This window comes from Abramis brama, assembly GCF_963993115.1.
Source record: "Abramis brama genome assembly, chromosome: 21".
Classification (NCBI taxonomy): domain Eukaryota; kingdom Metazoa; phylum Chordata; class Actinopteri; order Cypriniformes; family Leuciscidae; genus Abramis; species Abramis brama.
Genome location: NC_139983.1, coordinates 12,648,432 through 12,672,122, shown reverse-complemented (window position 1 = coordinate 12,672,122; position 23,691 = coordinate 12,648,432). Strand labels below are relative to the sequence as shown.

General features: G+C 39.4%; 1 protein-coding gene across 6 annotated transcripts in view; it reads right to left on the bottom strand.

Annotated features, from left to right (window-relative positions):
* The window catches only part of ralgapa1 (Ral GTPase activating protein catalytic subunit alpha 1), a 71,046-nt gene that overhangs the window by 16,689 nt on the left and 30,666 nt on the right, over window positions 1–23,691 (bottom strand). For all 6 annotated transcript variants that reach the window (XM_084097806.1, XM_084097809.1, XM_084097805.1 and 3 more), the window contains exons 27-38: window positions 23,406–23,464; window positions 20,645–20,753; window positions 19,861–19,971; window positions 19,710–19,778; window positions 19,059–19,190; window positions 18,722–18,905; window positions 15,775–16,747; window positions 12,565–12,636; window positions 12,260–12,383; window positions 11,996–12,151; window positions 5,781–5,939; window positions 3,539–3,666 (exon numbers count right to left, since the gene is read on the bottom strand). In XM_084097806.1, coding sequence (XP_083953932.1) covers window positions 3,539–3,666; window positions 5,781–5,939; window positions 11,996–12,151; window positions 12,260–12,383; window positions 12,565–12,636; window positions 15,775–16,747; window positions 18,722–18,905; window positions 19,059–19,190; window positions 19,710–19,778; window positions 19,861–19,971; window positions 20,645–20,753; window positions 23,406–23,464 — 2,276 coding nt within the window. The remainder of the gene's footprint in view (window positions 1–3,538; window positions 3,667–5,780; window positions 5,940–11,995; window positions 12,152–12,259; window positions 12,384–12,564; window positions 12,637–15,774; window positions 16,748–18,721; window positions 18,906–19,058; window positions 19,191–19,709; window positions 19,779–19,860; window positions 19,972–20,644; window positions 20,754–23,405; window positions 23,465–23,691) is intronic.

Sequence of the window (23,691 nt, the reverse complement as noted above, 5' to 3'; positions counted from 1 at the left end):
ACCACTGGACTGGCACGGCCAATGGGGAAGCCGCTTAGCACGTCCCCTCCTCTCCCCCTGCGTCCCAATCGACCACTGACAGATGGAAGATGGCCGTGACTCTTAGACTTACTTGTTTTTTTTGTTTTTTTTATCGAGTCCAAGCCAACAACACCCAATCTTCCCCCAGCCAACTCGCAGCCGCGAGCCAGACGGATCAGATAATGTGGGTTTCTCGCAACACAATCAGGGTTTGAAGGACCAGATCTAGATCCACTTCATTCCAGGATGTGTAACAAGGAACCAAGCAGCTGTAACGATCTGGTAGCCTGGGGGCGAGACAGGTCAACTAGCTTTAATCGAAATGGGGTGTTTAAAACGCACACACACTCCCACATATGGCAGCCCAGACTGTAGCAGAACATTTTATCACTCAGGCCCAACATGGTGCCCTCAGAGACTGAGGCTGGCTGGAAGGCCCCAAGCTCGGGCTCTTTTTTCACACATGGCCCTTTGGATTACTCCTGTGCTATCTGCGGTTTAACCCTGTTATTTTGTCTGCCCAGCATTCATAACACTGACCCACGCCAGCTACCTGCTATTTTTTTTTCTCTTTCCCTCCAACAGACATTAAGACCAAAGAGGCCCCTTTCTATCCATTCCAGGCCCTAATTTCACAGTCATGCCGAATGAGGGATCAGTGCGCGGGGAGGCAGATGGACGCAGCCCGGGGCCAAGAGAAAGAACTGGAACTTAGAGTCAGGCACAAGAGAGGTTGAGGCGTGTTGGCTTACAGAACGAGAAAAGGGAAGAGATGAAGGAAAAAAGTGAGTTTATTGAGTTTAAGGGCAAAAATTCAGGAGAAAAAAAGCAGTTGACATGGCTTGACTGCGGACTCTTTACAAAAGGAAAATGCTGGTCTGTCTTTCTTAAATCTAAATCATTTACTTCACAACACATGTCCCTGCTGAGCTAAAAAGGGGATTATGATGACCATGTGTCAGTTGATTGCTAAGAAAGCAGCTGGTGCACCATTTAAACATTTCTAAATGAGGAGCTCTACAGCAAGAACAGCACCTGACATGTGTATCCAGAGCAAATCTAATTGTCTCTGTTTTTGTGTGAAACTAAAGGCGGTTACATGAGGCTCAGCGTATGATGCAGTTCAGGTGGAAGAAAATGAGCTTGATTATACAGACAAAAAGGCAAAGGAAGCATTGAAAGTTACTTTAACTACTTCCACTTCTTTCCAGTTACACAAATCAAACCAAATACTGTGAATGACTAACAATGCAACCTGTGTAGTCCACTTCACAGATTGACTTTTAGTGAGTTCTTTTAGTAAATCAAAGCATATTTTGCGATCAATGTACCAGAATTTATGAACAAATGATTCTTAGTTATTTTAGTGAATCAAAAACACAGCACGATCATTGAAGCCTAAATCCTGAAACGAATGACTATTATGAGCAGGTTTGTTTAGTGAATCAAAAACAAAAAGCATGACCAATGTAGCCCAATCCATGAACAAATGACTCTTATGAGCCGGTTCTTTTAGTGATTCAAAAACATACAGAGTGACCAATGTAGCTCAATTTATGAACAAATGACTCTTTTAAGCCGGTTCTTTTAGTGAATCAAAAACATACAGCACAAACAAGTGTAGCCTGAAACCCAAAACAAATGACTCTTATGAGATGGATCTCTATGTGAATCAAAAACAAAGCACAATCGGTGTAGCCTAAATCCAGAAACAAATGACTTTCATAAGCTGTTTTTTAAATAAATAAACAACATATAGTGCAGCTAGTGCAATCCTGTTCTCAAAACAAACGAAATTAATAATTAATAATGAATGTAATTTATAATGCGTTGTATAATTTACAACAGATTTTTTTATGTAAGCAATTATAACTAAAATATCAATAACTGAATCAAATTAAATCAAATTGAAAGCTTCTGAATCTGAATCAAATCAAATCTAGATTTCAAATAACAGAACAATGTCATGAATTTATTACACTGATGATGGCTCATGGCTAGCTCCTTATGAGGACTGAACCAGCACCTTTACCAGCTCTGCACTTTAACAACTACACCACCCCACCAGTTAGTGATTGATTTAGAGATACTAGGATGTTAAGGGGACAATTAGGTTACATCACTTTCTCTCTCTATCTGCAATGACTTCATGTGGCGGCACCATCAACAGGTAAGCAGGAGACACTGTGACTTCCTTCCTCGCATCCCTGTGGTCCTCTCAGTCTCGCGGGAGAGCAGTCGCTCTGGCACATAGATCTTCTAATCACTACTAGCCTGCCATCCATCCCTTCCCAGTCATCAATTATTCGCACAGGATAGAAAGAAAATAAGGTGCGAGGGTGCTCAAAGAAAGAGGAAAAAAAGAGGGAGGGATAGTTTCAAAATAAAGAGAATCAGACTGAAAGAAAAACAGACAGAGAGAGAGAAAAGGTTTGGAGAGACATCCGTCGATAATGACAGATTACTGTAATTCAGGCTGTCAGGAGCATCGACCTGTGCAGCTCACGCCAATCAATAGCTCAGTCCACTATCGAGCTCCGCGCAGGCACACAGATGGGCGAGATTGCTGCGAGCGAAAGACTCAAGCTGAGCCAAACAATCTCTCTGGCTTGGAGGACATGGCAGATGAGAATCGCTTTCCCCCCCTTTTCTCTCTCTCATTTTCTCCCCTCCTCTCCGTCTTTGCTTTGTTTTCTGGAAGTAGCATCTCTTTGATAAGAAAAGAGTGCTCTTAAAGAAAGGTTAAAGGTCTTCGGTACCAACAAGCCAGGAGAGGCTGGATTTAGACTTGGAAATGCTTAGATATTGAACATTATCTAAACCATACAGTGGATGTAATTGTGGTTGAAAACAAATGACATTTTTGGCAAATGACAAACTTGGGTGGGTGAAATCCAAGTTCAAATCCAGCCCGTGTGGCTCGTTCAGACCGAAGGCCTTCAACCTTTCCTTAAAAGTGCTCTTTTCTTATTAAAATGATGTTACTTTGAGGGTCAAAAGAGTACTTGTATAAGCTTTTTTAAGAGACATTGTATATTGAGCATGTATAATGATCACTAAAAAGGGGTCAAAAAGACCCAAACAATAAGATTAAGTGCCACGGTAGAGATTCGGATTGTGTGACCGAGAAAAAGAGAGAGACAGAAATAAAAGCAAATTGCCAGAGAAGGCAATGCTTTTGAGAAGGATTTCAAAAGCAAATGGCTGTGCATCAAGGTTAGCAGTTATTGAGGGGTGATCAGAATGATTCCATCACCCGCCTGACTGGGTGAGCAGAGAGCGGTGCTCTATATGTGAGAAATAAGATGTCGATAATTATCGAGCGGCTCTACCTGCTCCCGCTCTGAGAGAGAGACCAACCTGACCGCTTGCAAGTCAATCCGTACATATGTGAGCCAAGTCTGTACGGCAGGAGGAGAGAGCAGAAAACGAACCGAGCAGGCGGTAACAATGATAATAGGCTTCTGCCACCTTAAACATGACAAAATGTGCACTCATTAGTCTGGGAAAAGGATACAAATTTTGGTAAAGAGGAATGAGGGATTTCAGAGCTCTGCTGGCATTGATGGCTGTGGCTCGCACCACTGTGGGTAAGATATTTCCATCCACTATGGCTCCATCAAACAAGGGACCGAAGAATGGCACCTGTGGAAAGCGAGATGATATGATTTATGAACACTTATTGGACTGTGAAGAGCAAAATATGAGACGCTCCAAGCAGGAACAAAATCCACATTTCAATCAGTATTAAGGCCTATTTCACACACCCACAAGTACACATTTTCAGCATGAAAAATGTGCATGACACAATAGTAAAACAAAACAATGAATCTCTCTAAACCCCTTCACACTGAGTCTAAAATATCAAATTGGGATTGTCTATTTTTATATTTTGATTCATTTTATTTTATTCACCAGTCTTCACTTATCAGTGTCACATGATCCTTCAGAAATCATTCTAATATGCTGATTTTCTGCTCAAGAAACATTTCTTGATACTTTTTTCAGGAAAAAGAATTGATCAATTGTTTGATAAATAGAGTTCAAAAGAACAGCATTTATTTGAAACAGAAATCTTTTGCAACATTAACGTTATTTTTGGTCAATTTAATGTGTGCTTGCAGAATAAAAGTGTTAATTTCTTTACAAAATAAAAATCTTACTGACCCCAAACTTTTGAACAGTAGAGTATTTGATATGTTCTATTGTATTGATATTGTATTCAGTTTATTCAGGCATCTAAACCTTTTTTCCCAGTCAGAGTGAATAGTTTTGGGAAAAAAATTGTTTGCAAATAAATAGTCGCATTCGATTTTCTGTGAGAAAGCCTTTACACAGCATATAAGCTAGTAGCTTTATCCTTCAAATAAAAGTATAGAAATGTCAAAACCTTCTACGTATTTCAGCCTGTTACACAAAAAAAACCCTGACATTAAGCAGAAAAGACACAGTGAATAGCCCTCATGCACTGAAATGGGGTCTAAATGGACTTTCATAAAAGCCAGGCCTCGTCTTTCTTTATCTCTCCATCTTTCTACATTTCCTCAGACTGCATGAAAGACTGAGCCTCTCGTCTCGGATCCATCTCCACAGCGGAATTCGATTCTGAGAATCCCATTCATTCAATTATCCCTGACATAACTGAGCAGGAAGCAATGGCTGGTAGTGTCCAAAGACAGATATGCTTCCACTGTCTCCTGTACGAAGCATTGAGCTCATTTACAGAAAAACAAATGGGTGTGATGCAGAAACAAATATCTCTATTTTACTGTACATCGATCTCTTTCTTCGACATTCATTAAAATCGTTTTTTCCCCTCAGTGTGGACGACGGTTTCATGGAATTCGGATGCATTTAGCCAATAGGCCTGTCAACCAAAAGTGCCAAAAAGTCTCAAAAAGATTAAAAGATGTCAAATGTTCTTTTTTTTGTAGTAAAATAAATATTTAGTCACCTAACACTGTTCATTAATAGGTTTTTAAGGTTTATACACTACTGTTCAAAAGCTTAGGGTTAATAAGATTATTTTTTAATGTTTTTAAAAGAAGTATTTTATGCATGTTTGAACAAAAATACAGTAAAAACAATTGTATTGTGAAATATTATTACAATTGGAAAATAACTATTTCCATTTGAATTTATTTTAAAATGTCATTTATTCTTGTGTTGTCAAAGCTGAATTTTCAGCATCTTTACTCCAGTCTTCAGTGTCTCATGATCCTTCAGAAACCATTCAAATATGTTGATTTAGCACATAGGAAACATTTTTTTTTATTATTATTACAGTTACAATTGTAAAACTTTTAAAAACTGACCCCAAACTTATTCACACTAGAGTATATTCCAACATGTCATTGCCAAAATGTAATGGAGTCAAGTTATTTAAATATGTTTTACAAATCTATTTGAATAAAGAAGAAAAAAAACTGTGGTAACACTTTATTTTACAGTGTCTTTGTTTATGTTACATGTACTTACCATAGTAATAACAGTAAATTATGCATAATTACATGCAAATAGCCCTCAACCAAATCCTAATCTGACCCTAACTCTATGGTAAGTACATGTAGTTAATTAATATTACTCAGTACTTAAATATATAATTACACTGTAACAATGACACCTTAAAATAAAGTGTAACCAAAACTGTTTATGACAGTTTGTTTATGACATCTCTAGTTACAGACAGGAATCAAAATTAATTAAATGATTAAATGATGGCGCCTCTGAAAGCGTTCCTTCGTCAGAGTTGAGCTCACCTCTGGTTTTTTGATGATCTGGATGCTGTACATGTGGTTCTTCATGGGGTAGATGATGATGAGCACATCTCCAAACTCAGTAGGAATGATGCCTCTCCGGTAGTCCCGTGAATGCTCGGACCACACGATGTGCACTTCATCGTTACCCAGGTGTCTTAACTGTATGGAGAGAGTGGAGACATAGAAGATGCCATTTAGATTATATTTTGTCCAAACATACTTATTAAAGATGTGGTTCCCTCTATAGTAACCTCAGGCAGAAAGGTGATACTACTTTGTTTGTGGAGTTCACATCCATAATATTGTTTACACTGCAAAGGTACAAGAAGCCTTGAGCTTGTGTGCCGGTCATACTTTATGACCATCACAATCTCTGAAACAAAAGTAACTGCTCTGAATTGAATCTCAACTGTGTGTTGTCTGAGCAGTGGTGTAGCGCTATCCACTACGGTATTTATTAACCTTGAGCTGTGACAGTTGAGAGAATGGCCACTCGGTCTCTCTCCTCTCTTCTCATCTATCTTACCCCGATCACTCCATCTTCCTGGGACCCGCTCAATCACTGCCACAGCCATGGACACAGTGAACTGTCCAGAGCGACGGCCGCAACCTTTATGCAACTAATGACAAACTATGTCCTTTAGACTCAGCGATGGACATCGTTCATTTCTTTAACTGCAGTGTTCTGCTCTTTAGCTATGGCTGAAGTTATTTAAAACAGTGTGGGTCATAAGAAGGCAGTCAGCCCCCTTAATCCATAAGTTGAACAGGTCCAAAATGAATTTAATAAAATATTTAATAATATATTTTCATGGACTATAACAAACATTTGTGGCCGGTTTATTTTTTCAATTCACTTGCAATTGGCAAGTGTGGCAAAAAGTTTATATTGGATCCTTTAGAGTGCATGTTAGGCAATAAATAGTGCATAAAACGCAGCTGTAAAGGAAGAAAAAAAAAAAAGCAGAAAAATAAATGTGTGTTCGGTGTGGCCCCGGCGGCTGCGCTGACACGCTTTAGTGTCTAGTTAACATGGTTTAGAGTTGCTATCGGAAGATCATGCTCTGGATAGCCTCTCCAGCAGCCCTTGCAAATCCAATTTGCCTCTGAGGAGTCATGATAGGCGATGCAGCACAGGGACGGACCCAATCTAATTTGGACGGAATATAGCCGTGTGTGGCGTGGAGGTCCCCTCAGCTACCCTGCAGGGCAGGGACGGCAGTCCAAAACCCCTCCACCGGGCCCAGCAACCCCTCACATCACTTCACCCCATGCCTCGTGCTCAAATTACAGCCATGAATTACATCCAGCCTTCAGTTGCACTACCACAGACCGGGGGCTGCCATTTCGTTCCAGGGTGTGTGTCCGTGTGACAAAATGATTGGAGTTTTATTGGACGATAAGGTGGTCTGGACTGAGAGATTTTCTTTCATCTCGGCCATCTTTGTTTAATCATGTAATATCATTCTGAGAAATGCCACATTCGCTTGGCGGCCCGTGGTGCAGATCGTGGCAGCGTTGCAGGAGAGATTCAAACGGCCTGTTCTCAATGTGATAAGAAGATATAGATCTGCATTTGATTTATTATTGCATGATGTGCTCTGTCACCTCCATGACACAAAACAATGCAGGAAAGAAATGTCTGAATTATAAACAAAAAGTGATCGGCCTAACTTAAATCCAGGGTTTTACGCTGTTTAAAGGAGTTACTTTGAATATCTCCATATCAGAACTTTGTCTGCTGTCAGTCAGAATGACAGTTGACAGATGTAAATGCGATATGACAGTTGACAGATGTAGATGCGATAACTTATTGTTGCGATGAACACAACGAATATATTCACCCCAGAGAAGAAAGTACATGGACTGTATTTCATGTAACGTTTTTATTAATAGAGGGATTAATTTTTGGTTAATTTCTCACTTTTTTTGTGTGTGTGGTCCAAAAAAGAAGGGCCTACAGCATTAGATCACCAGGGTGATTACAATTTGTTTTTATTTTAGGGTGAACTAACCCTTCAAGATTTCTACATTAAAATGTGAAATGAGCAAAAATAGTGTTAAAGGTGCCATAGAATGTGAAATTGAATTTATCTTGGCATAGTTAAATAACAAGAGTTCAGTACATGGACATGACATACAGTGAGTCTCAAACACCATAGTTTTCTCTTTCTTATTTAAATCTCGTTTTTGAAAAACACCCCTGAAAAACGGGCGAATCTCCACATAACACCAACTGTGACGAAACCGATGGGATCATTAATATGTACGCCTCTAAAAATTTGCATATGCCAGCCCATGCTCAGTGCCAGGCGAAACTGCACAGCCGAATCATCAGAAGTTCTGCAGGTGAAGAAACAAGCAGGAGTAGGATCATAGGGAAAATGGCAGATCTATCTATAATCTATCTATCTATAATCGGATACCGCTACAGTTTAATTCGAAGTTGTTTAGTTGCTCTGCCCATTTCACCACGGACTGTTACAACAATATCAAGCAGCCAGGCTTCTCTCGGCGTCTCAAACGGACGAAGGGGGCAATTTCAACTAACGTTATATTCCCGCAAGCGGCAAGTAGGGTTTTTATTAACGATAATTTACATTGTGTTATCTAGATCCAGCGCGATATTGTTTTTTCCTCGAGAGACATCATGGCTTGCAAACGAGCGAACGAAGCATGGCAGTTGCTCAGTGTTTGGTTGTACAAATGAACACAAAAATATTTTTTTGCTCCTTCATCCGAGCCTCTGGAGAACCAGTGGGTTATGTGAATTTCTGATGTGTAATTGTTCAAATTCAGACAGATAATCTTTCTTTCAAAGTCGTTCAACACTGTTTATGCATCAGTATATCGCGTTGCAGTGATAAGATCTTCATTCACGCGATCAACAGGCTGTCATCTGCTCAATGCTCATCACTGCAACCTTTCATGTGATGGGAATAGATCTAAATACTTAAAAAAAAACTTCTCATGATTCGTTAATCCCGATAGCTGTAATAGTAAAAACATATAAAAGCTGTAATAGTAAAAGTTTTCCAGATAGCTCTACATGTAATGCCAGATATTTCATATGCAAGCATGTCAGCCAATCACAGCAGTGGGCAACAACACTGAAGTCTCACAGCAGACACGCCCCTTCAAACAGAGTGTTCAAATCAATGGATGAAATCAGGCTAGGAAATATGCCTTTTATTTCTAAATTATAACAAATTTTGATCTAAAAAACATACTAACATTATAAGGGCACCCCAGGAAACATTATAAAATAATAAAATAATCCATTCTATGGCACCTTTAAGCATTTAATAGCCATTGATGCTTAAATGATGACCTGGTTTCGTTTCTTAAATCACCCACTTTTCATGATCCAATTATTCCACAATCATATAATTACGGACAAAATAAAGTCCCGCACCCAAATATCCTATTTCACTTAGAAAAATGTCAGAGATAAAATGGGTTGCAAACAACATTTCAGGGCCTTGATGCTAAAAAATAAATAAAAATGACAACATGTCACTTCATCTATCATCTCTGTGCAAGCATCAAACAAAAGAGACAAACATCCTTTTAAAGGCATGAAAATGGACCTTACATCTTGTCATCCATCTGCTTAAAGCCAATTACAGACCAGCATCTTCCCCACAATATCCCACAACCCCCCCTTTCAGCATACCTGCTCAGCTCATAAAAACAGAGAAGACACAATAAGCTGTAGGCGAGACCATTTAGATTAAATGTGGTAATCTAATTAGAGCCCCCCTTTCCCATCCTAAATAACGCCCCATGAAACGTCTCTCTTATGGTGCACTGTAGCCCTCCCACCCTCTCCACTGTGTCACTCGCCGCAATATCACATTTCTATCAGCGTTCATTAATAAGTCTTTAGGGCGCATTAGCACCTTATCGCCTCGTCTCTGCCCCAGAAGACGTATGAGTGAGGAAGTGAAGGGACAGATCTAATGACAAGCGATTGGTCATTCGGCATGGGGCTGGCCGCTCCACAAACAACCCCATATCACAGCCTTCCAGCCAAGCTCATTAAGGATAATGCTGCACATTATTAGATTTGTGCTGCCCATGTGAACAGAAAAAAATACCCATGCAGACAGACATTTGCGGGTGTTTCTTCAACTACGGACACTTTAATGCCCCATGGGTTGGTTTTTATTAAAACTAACAGCTTTCAACATTGTTCTTTTTGTTATATGAAGGTCACATTAGAACACACTTGGTAACTTTTTACCATGCCTTAACTGTTTTGTTTTTGCTACTAGATTGTATTGCTTACCTTTGTCCTAGACCCAGAATTTCAATCTTAAAATATGAAAATATTTAATTCTTATAATTTTTTTAACCTATGATAATCTTTAAGAAATAATCATAACACATTTAAAACTTTATTATGAGAAAAAAAGTCACATTTTGATCAAATTTACAGACATAGACAGACATTAACTGTTCGTTTTTCAAAAGCTAGCGTACTTGAGATTAAATAAAATATAAAATATGTTAAATATAAGACTTGATGTGAAGTAAAAATGTAATTATACCTTGAACAAAATATTTTAATTACACAATTTACAATAAAGTTGTAATTTTGTCAATTTATGAAAGAAAATATTAAATGATTATATTTGGGATACCTAAAATGTTATGAAAATAGCCTTAGCAAGGAAAAAGAGTTTGCTTTTGCTTTTTTATGTTTTTGGAGTCATCTTTTCCACCATAGAATGCTATTATATACATATAATTAACCATTTGTGATGTGTATACACTGTTGGATTTTATTAGTTGACAAAAAATAAACTAGTCAGAATGTAAAAAGTGTGTTTTAAGAGCGTTTTTTAGAGCGAATTTATAAAAACCTGCAAGCCAAAAAAAGAGGCCATAGTTGAAAAAAAAAACAGCATTGTAGAAAAAGAAAAATGTATCCATGTTTCTCCGTGAGGTCACATCGACTGTGAGGAATAGTGAGAAAAAGAAAGGGTGTGACAAACCTCTTTAAATAAAAGAGAGACAGAGATAAAAGCCAGTGGGTGAGGCAGAACGAGAGAATAAAGTACTGCTGTTAGGAGTCATTACTCTCTCTTTTTCTCTGTTCTGATAGCAGAGAGGACCTTTTCTCTCTATGGGGAACCAAGAATCACAAAAGTGCCGCTCTCGGCAGGTATAAGTATCCCACCCCTCAGATTAGCCTGGGTTAGGTTTAATGATGAGGTGTGAACGCACAGGTCAGTGAGGTTCTGTATCCCACTTCACCCAAAGCACAGGAGGAGAAGAGCTGCACTGCTGGAGAGAACTCAAGACAGAAGAGCTATGAAAGAAAATAAATCACACAGACCACAATCTAAAAGGCCTTGCACAGGTGAGCAGGCAGGGGGAAAGTTGAACTCTTTAGAGAATCAACAGTTTTTGAGTGATGGAAAGCAGGTTCTTTTGAGAACAGTGTACTATGTAGATCCCAGTCCCAGTTGGTGAAGCTGCAAAAACATTTAGATGTTGTTTTGCACCCGATTGACTTTCACTGTATGGATTGAAGTGCTCTTCAAAATATGTGTTTTGTGTTTCGCAGAACTTAAAGTTATACAGAATGCAGAGGTTATTAACGTATTTAACGTTACTGTTGTAAATACCACTCACGCAGAGCCGTCTCTGCACTCTTCCGGCCCGCTTTCTTCGTTTTCTTCGTCGACTCTGCCATGATTCACGTCTGAAATGCGTGCTAGTGTCTTCCATAGAGGCTACTTCATATGTTGTTGATGTATGTGACGTCGTGCCGTAAAGCAAATCGTGATTTGTCGGGGCGCCACCTCTCAAACTTGCATTGCTGATTTTGCCAGCGGCGTCCCCCCTGCTTTGCTATCGGGATGATTCGCCCTACTACGAGTTTGCTCACCATCGAAATGATTTCGAAGCTGTTATATTAAGGTACAAATCTTGCATAGTGTGCCTAATAGTTTAATAAAACTATTAAATATGGTTTGTTAATTGAAAGCAGAAAATAAAAATAAAATTTAAATACTAGATGAAAAACTTAAACTTAAAAAAATAATAAACAAAAATTAGAAATGTTGCATTGGTAAATAACAGAAATAAAATAAGCTGAAGTACTAAAATGACTAAAATGGAAATAAAAAATTAAATCTCTGTGGAAATATATTTAAAAAAAACATCACAAATTTACTTCAAAATGGCCTGTTTTATAAGTTCACCTTTTTAGTGAGCGAGTCGTCGGAGTCCGGAGGCATGCGTGTGGACACATGGAACATCACCTCAACTGTGGAGGTGGCAAAGTAGGGCATGGTCAAACCCGTGCTCTTGTTCCGCTGCAGGCCGCCCATGAAACCACAATGACTCGTTAGGTTCACCTGAACATAGAGGAAAGAGTTTGTTGGGGCCAATGTATAAATATCCTATAAAACAACTAATACTTAAATATAGAATTGCCTCTCAGCAATTAATTATCCTGATTTTACCTCCCAGCCCAGGCCTGACACAAAGTCTTCATACGCCTGACTCCCAGCTGTGTTGGACAGAATTGAGTGCTTGTCTTCCTGCCCCTCTGCCACATAAAACACAGCAATCTTGTGTGTTTCACGACTGCAGAGAGTAAATGGAGAAGAAAGTAAATTTAGGAGCCAAACAGGAGTACTCTTTTATGAGGTTGTCTCTCAGACTATAGACAATAACAGCTACAGTAAACGCTATAATTGGTTTCCTTACAACAACGTTCCTAATGACTTTAAAGAAACAACACTGAACAAAAAGAGGCATAACATACCACTGCCTTGAATCCAGATTTTTCAGCTCTCTCAGTAGTTTTTCGTTCTTCTTCAGCAGGTGGAAACTGTTCCTAGAGACAGGACATTTTAACATAAGAGGTAATGGAGAGAAATATGCTACCAAATTACAAATTTTTATCAATTCAGGTTAATTAGTGATCAACGACATCTATATTGAAAAAGAAAGAAGGTAGGCAGATAGATAAACAGATACATAGATTAATAGATAAAGAACAAAAGATAGATAGATAAACAGATACATAGATTAATAGATAAAGAACAAAAGATAGATAGATAAACAGATACATAGATTAATAGATAAAGAACAATAGATAGATAGATAGATAGATAGATAGATAGATAGATAGATAGATAGATAGATAGATAGATAGATAGATAGATAAAGAACAATAGATGGATGGATGGATGGATGGATGGATGGATGGATGGATGGATGGATGGATGGGACAAACAGATGGATGGGATGGACAGACAGACAGGCAGACAGATAGATGGATGGATGGATGGATGGATGGATGGATGGGACAGACAGACGGATAGACGAATGGATGGATAGAATGATAGACACGGACAGATGAAATGATATATAGAACGATAGATACACAGAGGCAGATAGGTAAATATATTAAATGATAGACAGAAAGAGAGATAAAATAAAAGATAGGCAGACAGACAGACAAACAGATCAAAGACATATAAAATGATAGACTGAATGATAAATAGTACTATAGACAGAGAGGCAGACAAGAGACAGAATGATAGACAGAAAGAGAGATAAAATTAAAGATATAACAATAGGCAGAGAGACAGACAGACAGACAGATAGATAGACTGAATGACAGAACGTTAGATAGAACGATAGATAGACAGACAATAGATTTTTGATAGATAGATTGTTTTGATGCCCTAGCTATGGTCCGCGGACCCCCTTTAGAGGAGCGCTGCTCTAGTCTAGACTATGCGTTAGATCTCTTTCATTAAGTGCCCGTCTGCTTAATTACCGTCTTCCTTGTTTTTCTCACAGACTCCTGGAAAATCTGACCCCACAACAGAAACGCAAATGAAAACAAAAACAAAGGAAGATCCTATGTGGAAAAACATCTCATGACAAAATGAACCATAAAACAAAAACCTACGCAAGATATCATTAAAAGAAGCAAAAAATAAATAAATCTATAAGATAATGCAACTTTTTTTTTTTCATCTGCAGCTTTTATAGTCTAGAGTTCAGTTACTTTCTCCCTCTCCCCCTCTTTATCATTCCCTCCCTCCAAGTGGCCGCGTGAGTCATGTGGAAAAGCCACACGATGCTCTCTAAAAGGACTTTTTGTTTTGTTCTCTTTTTCTTTGAGCAGGGGTCTCTTTATTAGCTTGTTGCAATGTAATGGTCTTCATTTTCTCCATTGAAAGTGAGCCATTTCAGGAGGCGAACGTGTGAACGGCATAAAAGGCCGACATTAGGTGCGCGCTCACACACACAATGGGCCGGCGGATTGCAATGCCTTAGTCTCTGACCACGGATAAATGATACATGAATGCCTGGAGAGCGGCAGCAGGACAATTCCTCATTAAACAGCCCCTATGTATTTTCTCCCAGCTCTCCAACTCATAATAACCCTTCAGCCACATTCGAAAGGCAGCCTTTTATTTTCACCAGTGTATCAGGCAAGAATGAAAAGTACCACGGCTGCTCGGCAGATAACAGACCCCTCAAGAATTAATCCCCCCATAAAAGCTGCATACGTGCACACACACCCCGCACCCGGAGCTGTTGAATAAAAGCCCCCAACAACTCTCTGAGCGAATGGTGAAAAAACAATTTTCCTGCATTAATCTCATAACCCAGAGCATGTATATCATGAAAATTAATGCCATTACATTCAAGGTGAAAAATAACCCCAATTTTCCAATTATTTGTCATCTGGAAATATTTAACCATTCTCTGTAATACCACAAAATAGAATGAGATTGAACCTTTACAGTGAAATGCAATGTGGGGAACCATTATGGAGGGGGATAGACACTGAGATTGAGTAGTAAGTGAGCACTGTAGCGTCTATTGGTGGATAAGCTAATCAAAAAGATGTTGACTGTTTAAAGCAGATTAACACGGCTCTGCACAATCAGGGAGAGGTGCGAGCAAACAGGATGTTTACATGCTTTATCGGCCTTCAAAAACGTCACCCAGATTGTGCTAACAAACTCTAGCAAAACAATGTAGTGATTCTCTTGGGGGGGAAATGGCAGGATGGTTTGATGACGTGTTGCTAAACGCTTAATTCACAGACCAAAGGATTAAACTTTCTGATATGGCAGTTAAACAAAGCTACGATAAAAACATAACAGAATCGGCAGAATTGTGGTTGGTGAAATTCGCTTCTGTGATTTGTAATAAACCACCCAAAAACTCAATGTTAACCAAAAATGGGACTATTTTTGGTAACTTTTTTTTTTTAAATCAATGTACCATCTATTTTAATAAATCTTGATTGCACTGATTGAAGACTCACACAGTCAAACGACAAATAATAGCACAGTTCTCTGTTCATTTTTAGGTGGACATGAGGAAAGTAATGACTTGGGGTTCAGTTCATGAAGAAAGTCAAAACAGTGTTTTTCAGAGAGTAGATTTTTGGGTTTTCTGCAAAAATAATTTAACTGCCTGCCATATTCTTCTTAAGAAAAAATAAGGTGTTCTTAAAAAAAAAAAAAAAAAGAGATCAATGAAATCTTATTTTTTCATAAGAATTGCAGTTGGGAACATTCTTACGAACTAGCCTACTTAGAATTTATCTTAAGAAATTTCTGGTGTTTGAAAGTGGCCATTTTTTGAATTTATAGATTTATATCCCTTCTAGCTCATTTTTAGCTACCATTCAAAACCTGTGACCAGCAGGACACACCAATGTTTCCCCCTGTTCCTGGAGGCACCCCAATTCTACACATTTTTGAACTCTTCCTAATCAAACACACAAGAATCAGCTTATTAGAAGTCTCCAAGAAGTGAAATAGGAGGGTCAGATAAGGAATACATCCAAAATGTGTATTGTTGGGGTGCCTCCAGTACCCTAGAGTTTGGTAAACACCAGGGTACACCACCCCAAAGAACATTTGTAGGATTTGTACCTGTGGATACCCTATGTGATTTCCAGGCGTTTAAACTGCAATGTGTGTTCTCATGGTCTTACCTCTTCTCCCAGGAGTTCATGCCCAGTATGTTGAGGAACAGTTTGCAGTAGTAGAAGGCTGACTGGGGTCTCTGCGGGCTTGGCTCTTGCTGCACTACGGCCCTCATGTTCAGCTCATTCCCACGATGCAGCGTGAAGTCCCGCTCCTCGGCACACTGCTTCAGGATGCCGTTGATGACGTCGTTCTCCTGCTTCTCGGACACGCAGGTGGGTGGCGGGGCTGGAATGTTGAGCGGTGCGCCAGTATATTGCAGGCACTCAGGGCTGGAGTATCCCAGGTACTGCAGCATCTCATCCAGAGCGTCCTCCCCATTGTGCAGGGAGTCCCAGCTCGGGATCACCTCTCTGCACCACCGTTTGGCCTGTGGGGCCATCAGTTCCAGACCCGCCTCTACCTCCTCGTCCTCTTCCTCAAGGTCTTCCTCCTGTCTGTCTTCTTTCTTCTCTTCCTCATGCTCATCCAGGTCCTCCTCATTCTCCTGAAAAGCTTCATCCTCTGGTTCTTCTTGACTGCTTCTCTCTAGACTGTCCTCATCTCGGCCACGCTCTCTACCGCCCCCTGCTTGATTCGAGGATGTGTAGAGGCGCAAACTTTGACTAGGCGGACCATATAGTACAGCCGAGTCCCAGGAGTGTTTGCCGGAAATGTCTCTCACGATCACCCGAACGCAGGCACTGGTGGTGGTGAGGCCAGCTGACATCCCGCCACCGGGCAGCCCGTCCTCTGCCCGGATTTGTAGGTAGGACAGTAGGGTGGTGCCATTAAGTACAAAGAACTGCAAGTTGGGCGCGTCAAAGAGTTCAGGGGCCAGGTCTGCGCTCTCGCTGTACGGGTTATCCTGGTTCTCACACACCTGGCTGGTCAAAGTGGCCGGACCACCACTCATTGGATAGTGACCCAGGTGGTTGACCAGGTGCGATATGACCGTGCGTGCCGCAATTGAAATCAGGCCTTGCTGAATACGGCTCCTCACTACAAACAGACAGAAAGAGAAAGATGTATTTGTAAGAAGTGTTAGCAGAAATTTCCATTGATTTTCAAAGACAATTAGAGTGCCCATTATTCATAAAGTTTTACACATCCCCCAATCCTTGAATGTTCACAATTTCTTTTGACTAATTTGATGTTTTCAGATCAACGAAGATTACTATGAAGAGTGAAGTACTCTCAGCTCAGTTTAAATCCATTTGGAAACTACACAATTTAAAATAATCTTGATTAACATTTTGTTGACAAATCAGTATTACAGAAGCTTTGTATATTTATGGTGGTTTTGGGTCACCTGGCATAATCAGATGCATTTCTTTAGGGTAATTTACATAAAATGATCCATTTTAATAGATGGAGCAAAAATAATAAATAGGCCTCAAGATGTGATTTTTTTTTAAATAAAAAATTAGGACTATTTAAGAATATTTTTAAATTGACATTTTCCTAAAAATGCAAAAAAATAAATAAAATAAAAATACAAAAAATAAATAAATTGCTAAACAAAACAAAAAACAGCACAAGATACGTTGCGGTGGCCAAAGTTATTTTTCTGAATGTTAATGGCCACAGCGGCGGCATTAAAAAAATAATAATAAATGAATAAATCAAAGTTTAGATGAACGAGTTGACCTCACTAATCGAAAAATCTGTTCATCCATTCCTAAATATATCCTGTAGAATTCCATCAAAAATCAGTCTGTATAAAGAGTGAGAGATATGAAGAGACCGCAGTGATGATGACAAGGTGTTAGAACGAGTAAAAGAAAAGAGTTTAGGCACTCGTTTCATCAGGGATGTACTGATTTTCAGATCTATCAGTGTTAAACTCCTGCAGAGCCGGAGTGAGTGAAGGTGCAGACAGCTCGTGTGAATACGGGGATATTAGGGTGTGATGAAGAATGCAGGATGCCTGGTGAGAGGTGCAGATGCCTCGATGCTGGTAAGAAGCTCCCGACAGAGACACTCCCTCTTTGCACACTGCCAGAACTCACAAAGAAACCATGCAGAGAGCAGCCCAATACCAGTACACTAGACGTGCCAGAGGCCCACTCCCCCCAATCAACACACCACACCAATCACATTCAGCGACACTTTCCATTGCCTTAATGAGCCAAAACATTCTTAGACTGGAGCTCTCGGGGGGAGGGATTTTATCCTGATGAAGCAGTCTTCTGTTCGGGCCACCTCAGCTGCAGAATGCCCTCCGATCCAGCAAGAATTCAGTGCTAGGAGTAATTTCAAGAGAATGGAGGTAGGAAAGTGGTGGACACATGTCTCACTCAGGGTTGTAATGATTAGTTATTTTCGTCTGATGGAGAGAGACACAGCACTGGCAGCACAGGAAACCAGCCCCCCTGCTGTCAATCTCAAGCCCACCCTCGCCCTGACACACACTGAAATTAGTATGAGGGAGCAAACCGATTCGGTGAAGACATTTAGCTAGCTCATTCCTGCTTCTGATTTGTTCTACTACTGTTGTACTTGTTTTAGAGAAGATGATAAAGATAGGAGGAACATGGGTGAGTGGTGGTTAACACTGTGTGTCAAGCTCTATTCGGCAATGTTAATACATGTTTTTGTCTTAACCTGTAGCAACAGAGAGAAATAATCAATTCAGTTCTACGCTAATCCAAGTAAAAAGCTATGCAATGAAAAGAAAGACAAATCATTTTGTTAGCTCCACCCCAGTGACATCTCATTGGTCCAAAATGGTGCTTTTCGTAGCTGCATATTAAACTGTTAATTGTTTTGATTGGCTGCTTTTTGTGAGGACAGAATGACTTTCTGCTCTTAACTTGTCATGTCACCTGGTTAGGACAAGGTGTAAGAAATAGGAAAAAGGAGAAAGACAAGACTGCAAGCAGAACCTGACTGAAATATCAGATGCATAAACACAAAGAACAAGATGACCAAGAAGGTCTAAACAAGAACGAGAGGCAGAAGACATGCGTTCACCTTCAGTGACGGGCTGCAGTTTGGAGGAGCGTTCAGAGTCGGGTGAATGGAGCGGCTCTGGCTCCTTCAGGTTCTCTAGTAGTAGAAAGGGGTCATAGTCTGGGCTGCTTAAGTCTGATAGGTGAATGGGGAAGTAATTGGGGTTATTGAAGCTCTGCGCCCCATACACACAGCCATGGAGGACCTGTGAGATGGACAAAGGAGTTAGAAATACAAAGAAATAAAGCATTATGCACAGCTCTTTAGTTGTTTCACAGGGTCTTAATTTACAGATAAAAACAATGTATATTGAGATAAAAATTATGTTTAATAGATGATGTGAGCATTGGTCTCATACTTTATAAATGCAGCTTAGGACGGACTTGTCGGTCTTCTCCTTGTCTGAGGCGCCTTGGACCGGCTGGAGGAGAGTTTTTGGAGGTAGAGCCATCACCCAGTCCAGCAAACACAGCAGCAGAGACACAACCAGCTGAAAAGAAAGTATAAATATACATAACATACACATATACAATAAAAACAGTGTAATATTGTGAAATTATTAAAATGTAAAATAAATGCTTTCTATTTCAGTATATTTTAAAATGTAATTTATTCCTGTGATGGCAAGGCAAAAGCAGAATTTTCAGCATCATTACATGCATCAACATCATTACAGTCTTCACATGATTCTTCAGAAATCATTCTAATATGCTGAACACATTTATTATTGTCAATGATGACAGCAGTTGTGCTTCAAAAGACTTCATTTGGATTGAAAAGAGCAACCTGGACATTCTGTAAAATAACACTTTTTGTGTGTTCAATAAAAGAAAGAAAAAAATCTGATTCTGAAAGATGTGAAGGTGAGCAGAATTTAAATTTTTAGGTATACATCCTCTTTAATAAAAATCATCACAAACTGTTGGCTAAACAAAAAAAGCATTAATTTCACATTTATAAGAGTGTGTCCTTTCATTGTTTTGGGGAGCACTTGTGTCATGAGACATACCCTCTTGTCCAGCTCATGAGGGGAGGACTCTGTGACGGGAAGAAGGTAAGTGATGGTTGCAATAAGGACCTAAAAAAAAAGGAGGAAATTAATGTAACTTTCTATGTAACAAATCAAAATCAGGCTTAACTTGCAGTATGACTGACTTTACCTCCACTATTTTCTTTGGAGTGTTAGGCGGGAATTTCTGCAGTTCGTCAACATAGTTTATGAGCAGGTGCAAAATGTCCGAGGCCACGAGGGCAACCGTTTTATTTGAGAACTGCAAGGAAGGTATTAATGGTTAAAACAGAAGCAATCAGCAACTTTAATGTGCTCAGACATGTGTGGAGCAAAACAGTAAAATTGCATTGTGGTCCTCATCTGAGCTGATTAAGACGGGATGAGTCTTTTCCTAATTCTGCTTCATGGAACGCACCCAAAGGAGAGAGACACTCATGTCTAACCCTCCACTGACAACAGATTCTCAGAAAAGCCAATAAAATCGACCCGATCACAAACAGGCTTTTCTGATTGGACCAGAGTTTGAGTATGTGTGTGTCTGTTGGCCCTAGACTTCATTTCAGACAGAAATGTAATAATTCCTCGAACTCTCTGAAGCATAAATTCTTCAGTGGATTAGCCTTCTGTCTGTGAAAAGCAGAGAAGCCAAACATGTTGACGGTCCAGATTTAGGAAGGCTGGTAGGGTGGGTGCAGGGAGTATGGAATAATCTTCTTCTGGATGAACAGAACACACTTGTGCCAGTGCACTGAGCCCAGGCATCAGGAACGGCTTCAGAAGACTCAGGCCAAGGGCAATGCCATCATTTCTCTGCTGTGCTAACTTACATTGCCAGTGAAGGTTATTTTACAACACAGATGCTTCTATTCCATTTATAATCAATCTTTAACAGCAGAATACATGTATATTTTGTGTAACCAAGCATCCGTTACCTTGAGAGTAACACAGATGACGTTAAGTGCTTCTTTGATCTGCGGATGCTGAGTGCCATGAACCAGCTCTTCACAGAGCCAAATACCCAGACTACAGAGTGCCACACACCTGAAAAACACACAAAAAAACAGAGATAACTTTTAGATCTTATGTAAAATATATGGATGAATAATTGCCAACACATTCGAAAATAAAACATGCAAACATGAAATGAGACAAAATGCACAATCCATTGTGTTGAAAATACTTGTTTTAGATCAGGAAATGGAAATGTTTACATCTGCCATGTAGAAAATTTACTTGACATGCCAAAACATTTGTTAGCATTAAAAAGATAAAAAATAATAATGAAAAAATGTATAAATAAAGAAGTTATTTATATATAAAGTTAGCTACATATATGGTGTATGTACATATATGTACCTGATTTTTTGTAACATTATAAATGTCTTTACGGTCACTTTTGATTCATTTAATGCAGAGGTCTTCAATCCTGCTCCTGGAGGGCCACTGTCTTGCAAAGTTTAGTTCCAACCCTAATCAAACACACCTGAATCAGCTCATCAAGCTCTTCAGAATCACTTGAATATTCAAAGGCAGGTGTGCTGAAGCACACCTCCAGGAGCAGGATTGAAGACCTCTGATTTAATGTGTCCTTGCTAAATAAAAGTAATAAATACATAGTAACAGAAGATTGGAAAAAATTTGCCTGGTTTGATGAGCCTGCTGCGACATTCAGATGGTAGGGTCAGAATTTGGCGTAAACAACATGAAAGAATGGATCCATCTTAACTTGTATCAACGATTCACAGGCTGCTGATGGTGGTGTTGTGGTGTCAGGGAAGTTTTCTTGGCACACTTTGGGCCCCTTAGTCCCAAATGAGCATTGTTTAAATGCCACAGCCTACCGGAGTACTGTTGCTGACCATGTCCATCCCTTTATGACCACAGTGTACCCATATTTTATAATGGCTACTTAAAGCAGAATTAATCGCCATGTCACAAAGCTCAAATCACCTTAAATTAGTTTCTTGGACAAGACAATTAGTTCACTAAACTCAAATTGCCTCCACAGTCACCAGATCTCAATCCAATAGAGCACCTTTGGGATGTGCTGAAAGGGAGATTCACATCACGGATGTGCAGCCGACAAATCTGCAGCAACTGCGTGATGCTATCATGTCAATATGGACCAAAATCTCTGAGGAATGTTTCCAGGATCTAGTTAAATCTATGCCATGACAAATTAAGGCAGTTCTGAAGACAAAAGGGGGTCCAACCCGGGACTAGCAAAGTGTACTAAAGTGGCCAGTACTGACTGACCGACCGACAGATAGATGAACCAATGACAGAATGAACAACAGACAGACAGACAGATAGATAGACAGAGAGAGAGAGAGAGAGATAAACAGACAGACAGACAGATGGACAGATAGACAGATAGAGAGATAAACAGAGAGACGGACGGATAGATAGATAGACAAGACAGATTTTTATAGTATACTGAAACTTATTTTAAAAGATCAAGTATGACTCAAATTTGCATTGCCTGAATAAGGTCCCCAGCTCAATGTGTTGGGGCTTGTGCCCTAACTGCTAGGCCATAGATATTTAATCCTGCCTCCTGTCTGCTTCTATGATCTAAGGCTTTCCTCAGCTTTTCTCTGAAAGAACACCCAAACTTTTTCCACAGGGAGTTATGGGGGCTTCTAATGACTTGAGCCCCATCAGGATCCACTCTAATCCTACTGGGTACTGGATTACTTTAAATGACACTGCTCCTAATCTGTCTAGGTATGACCAGACACGTAGCCCCACACTGCTTAATGTATACACCGACCGAAATTTATACATTTATTAATCTGTCTGGCATGGGGCTTGCTTGCTTCCTTTTCAAAACAAAATCTAACAAGGAGTATGCACTGACCTGGAAACATTTCCAATATTAGTGTCTTCACATCCTGAAAGCAATCACTAAGTTAAGTGGTCTAAATATATATATATATATATATATATATATATATATATATATATATATATATATATATATAAAAAGTCTCATCTGTGGAAGGCGTAGGACCGAATGCAATGGTAGGATGTTCTACCTGCCTGTCAGCATATGTATTTTCATACAGCCACCTTTTACAGTTCCTCCTGAACCAAAATAACGAGTTTATGCTGCATTCATGCCTACATAACTACTGTAGTTTGGAGGAGATGGAAACCTGTGACGTTATACTCGGAGCGGTTTAAGACTTGAATTTATGTGTTTCTATGTCAACACTATCAACAGCAAAATGAATCTGCAGCAGTCAGGTGGTACAAGTCAGTGCTCTTTAAGTTTATGTTCATTAATATTGTAATGTTATGTGCTTTGAGACACAAGGTAGTTTAACGAGGTAGCCATGTTCACATTTACAGTAATCTTTTTTTTTGTCCTCTTAATTGGTCAAAAATCCTGGTACACCATGTATATTTATTTATGTTCTGTTCGACTGTAATTTAGTTGCTTCATGCAGCATTTCACATTCAGTAAGCAGAGGGAAATTACTTAATGAACCTAGTTAAGACAACAGGTTTTTTAAGGGGAGGAGATGATGTGGAAAGGGAGGGGCAAATAGGATTAGGAAACATTGCGAGCCAAATTCAAACTTGTGTCGTTTACATGAGCACCACAGCAGTCTGCGTTAGAGTAAAGGTGGTAAGGTGGCCAAGGCACAGCTATGACTAGGACAAGGTGTTAGCCTCCAGGGTTTGTACCTTGCTGGTGCAGAAGGCTCATCTCTGGCTGAGGTCAGGATGTGCTTGATTATATGCTCCTGAAACACAAAACAAAAGAATTGCTATTAAAGGGGTCACATCATACATCATTTTATTATTTATTTTATTTATAATTTTTTCCCTCTGAAGTTTAAAGTGAATGTTAAACCTTTAAAATAGTAAAGATAATTAAAATAATAAAACAATTAAATAATTTAAAAAAGCTGCTAGTAATACATGATGTAATTAAATATAAGCGATACAATACCACATTACAATATTTTTT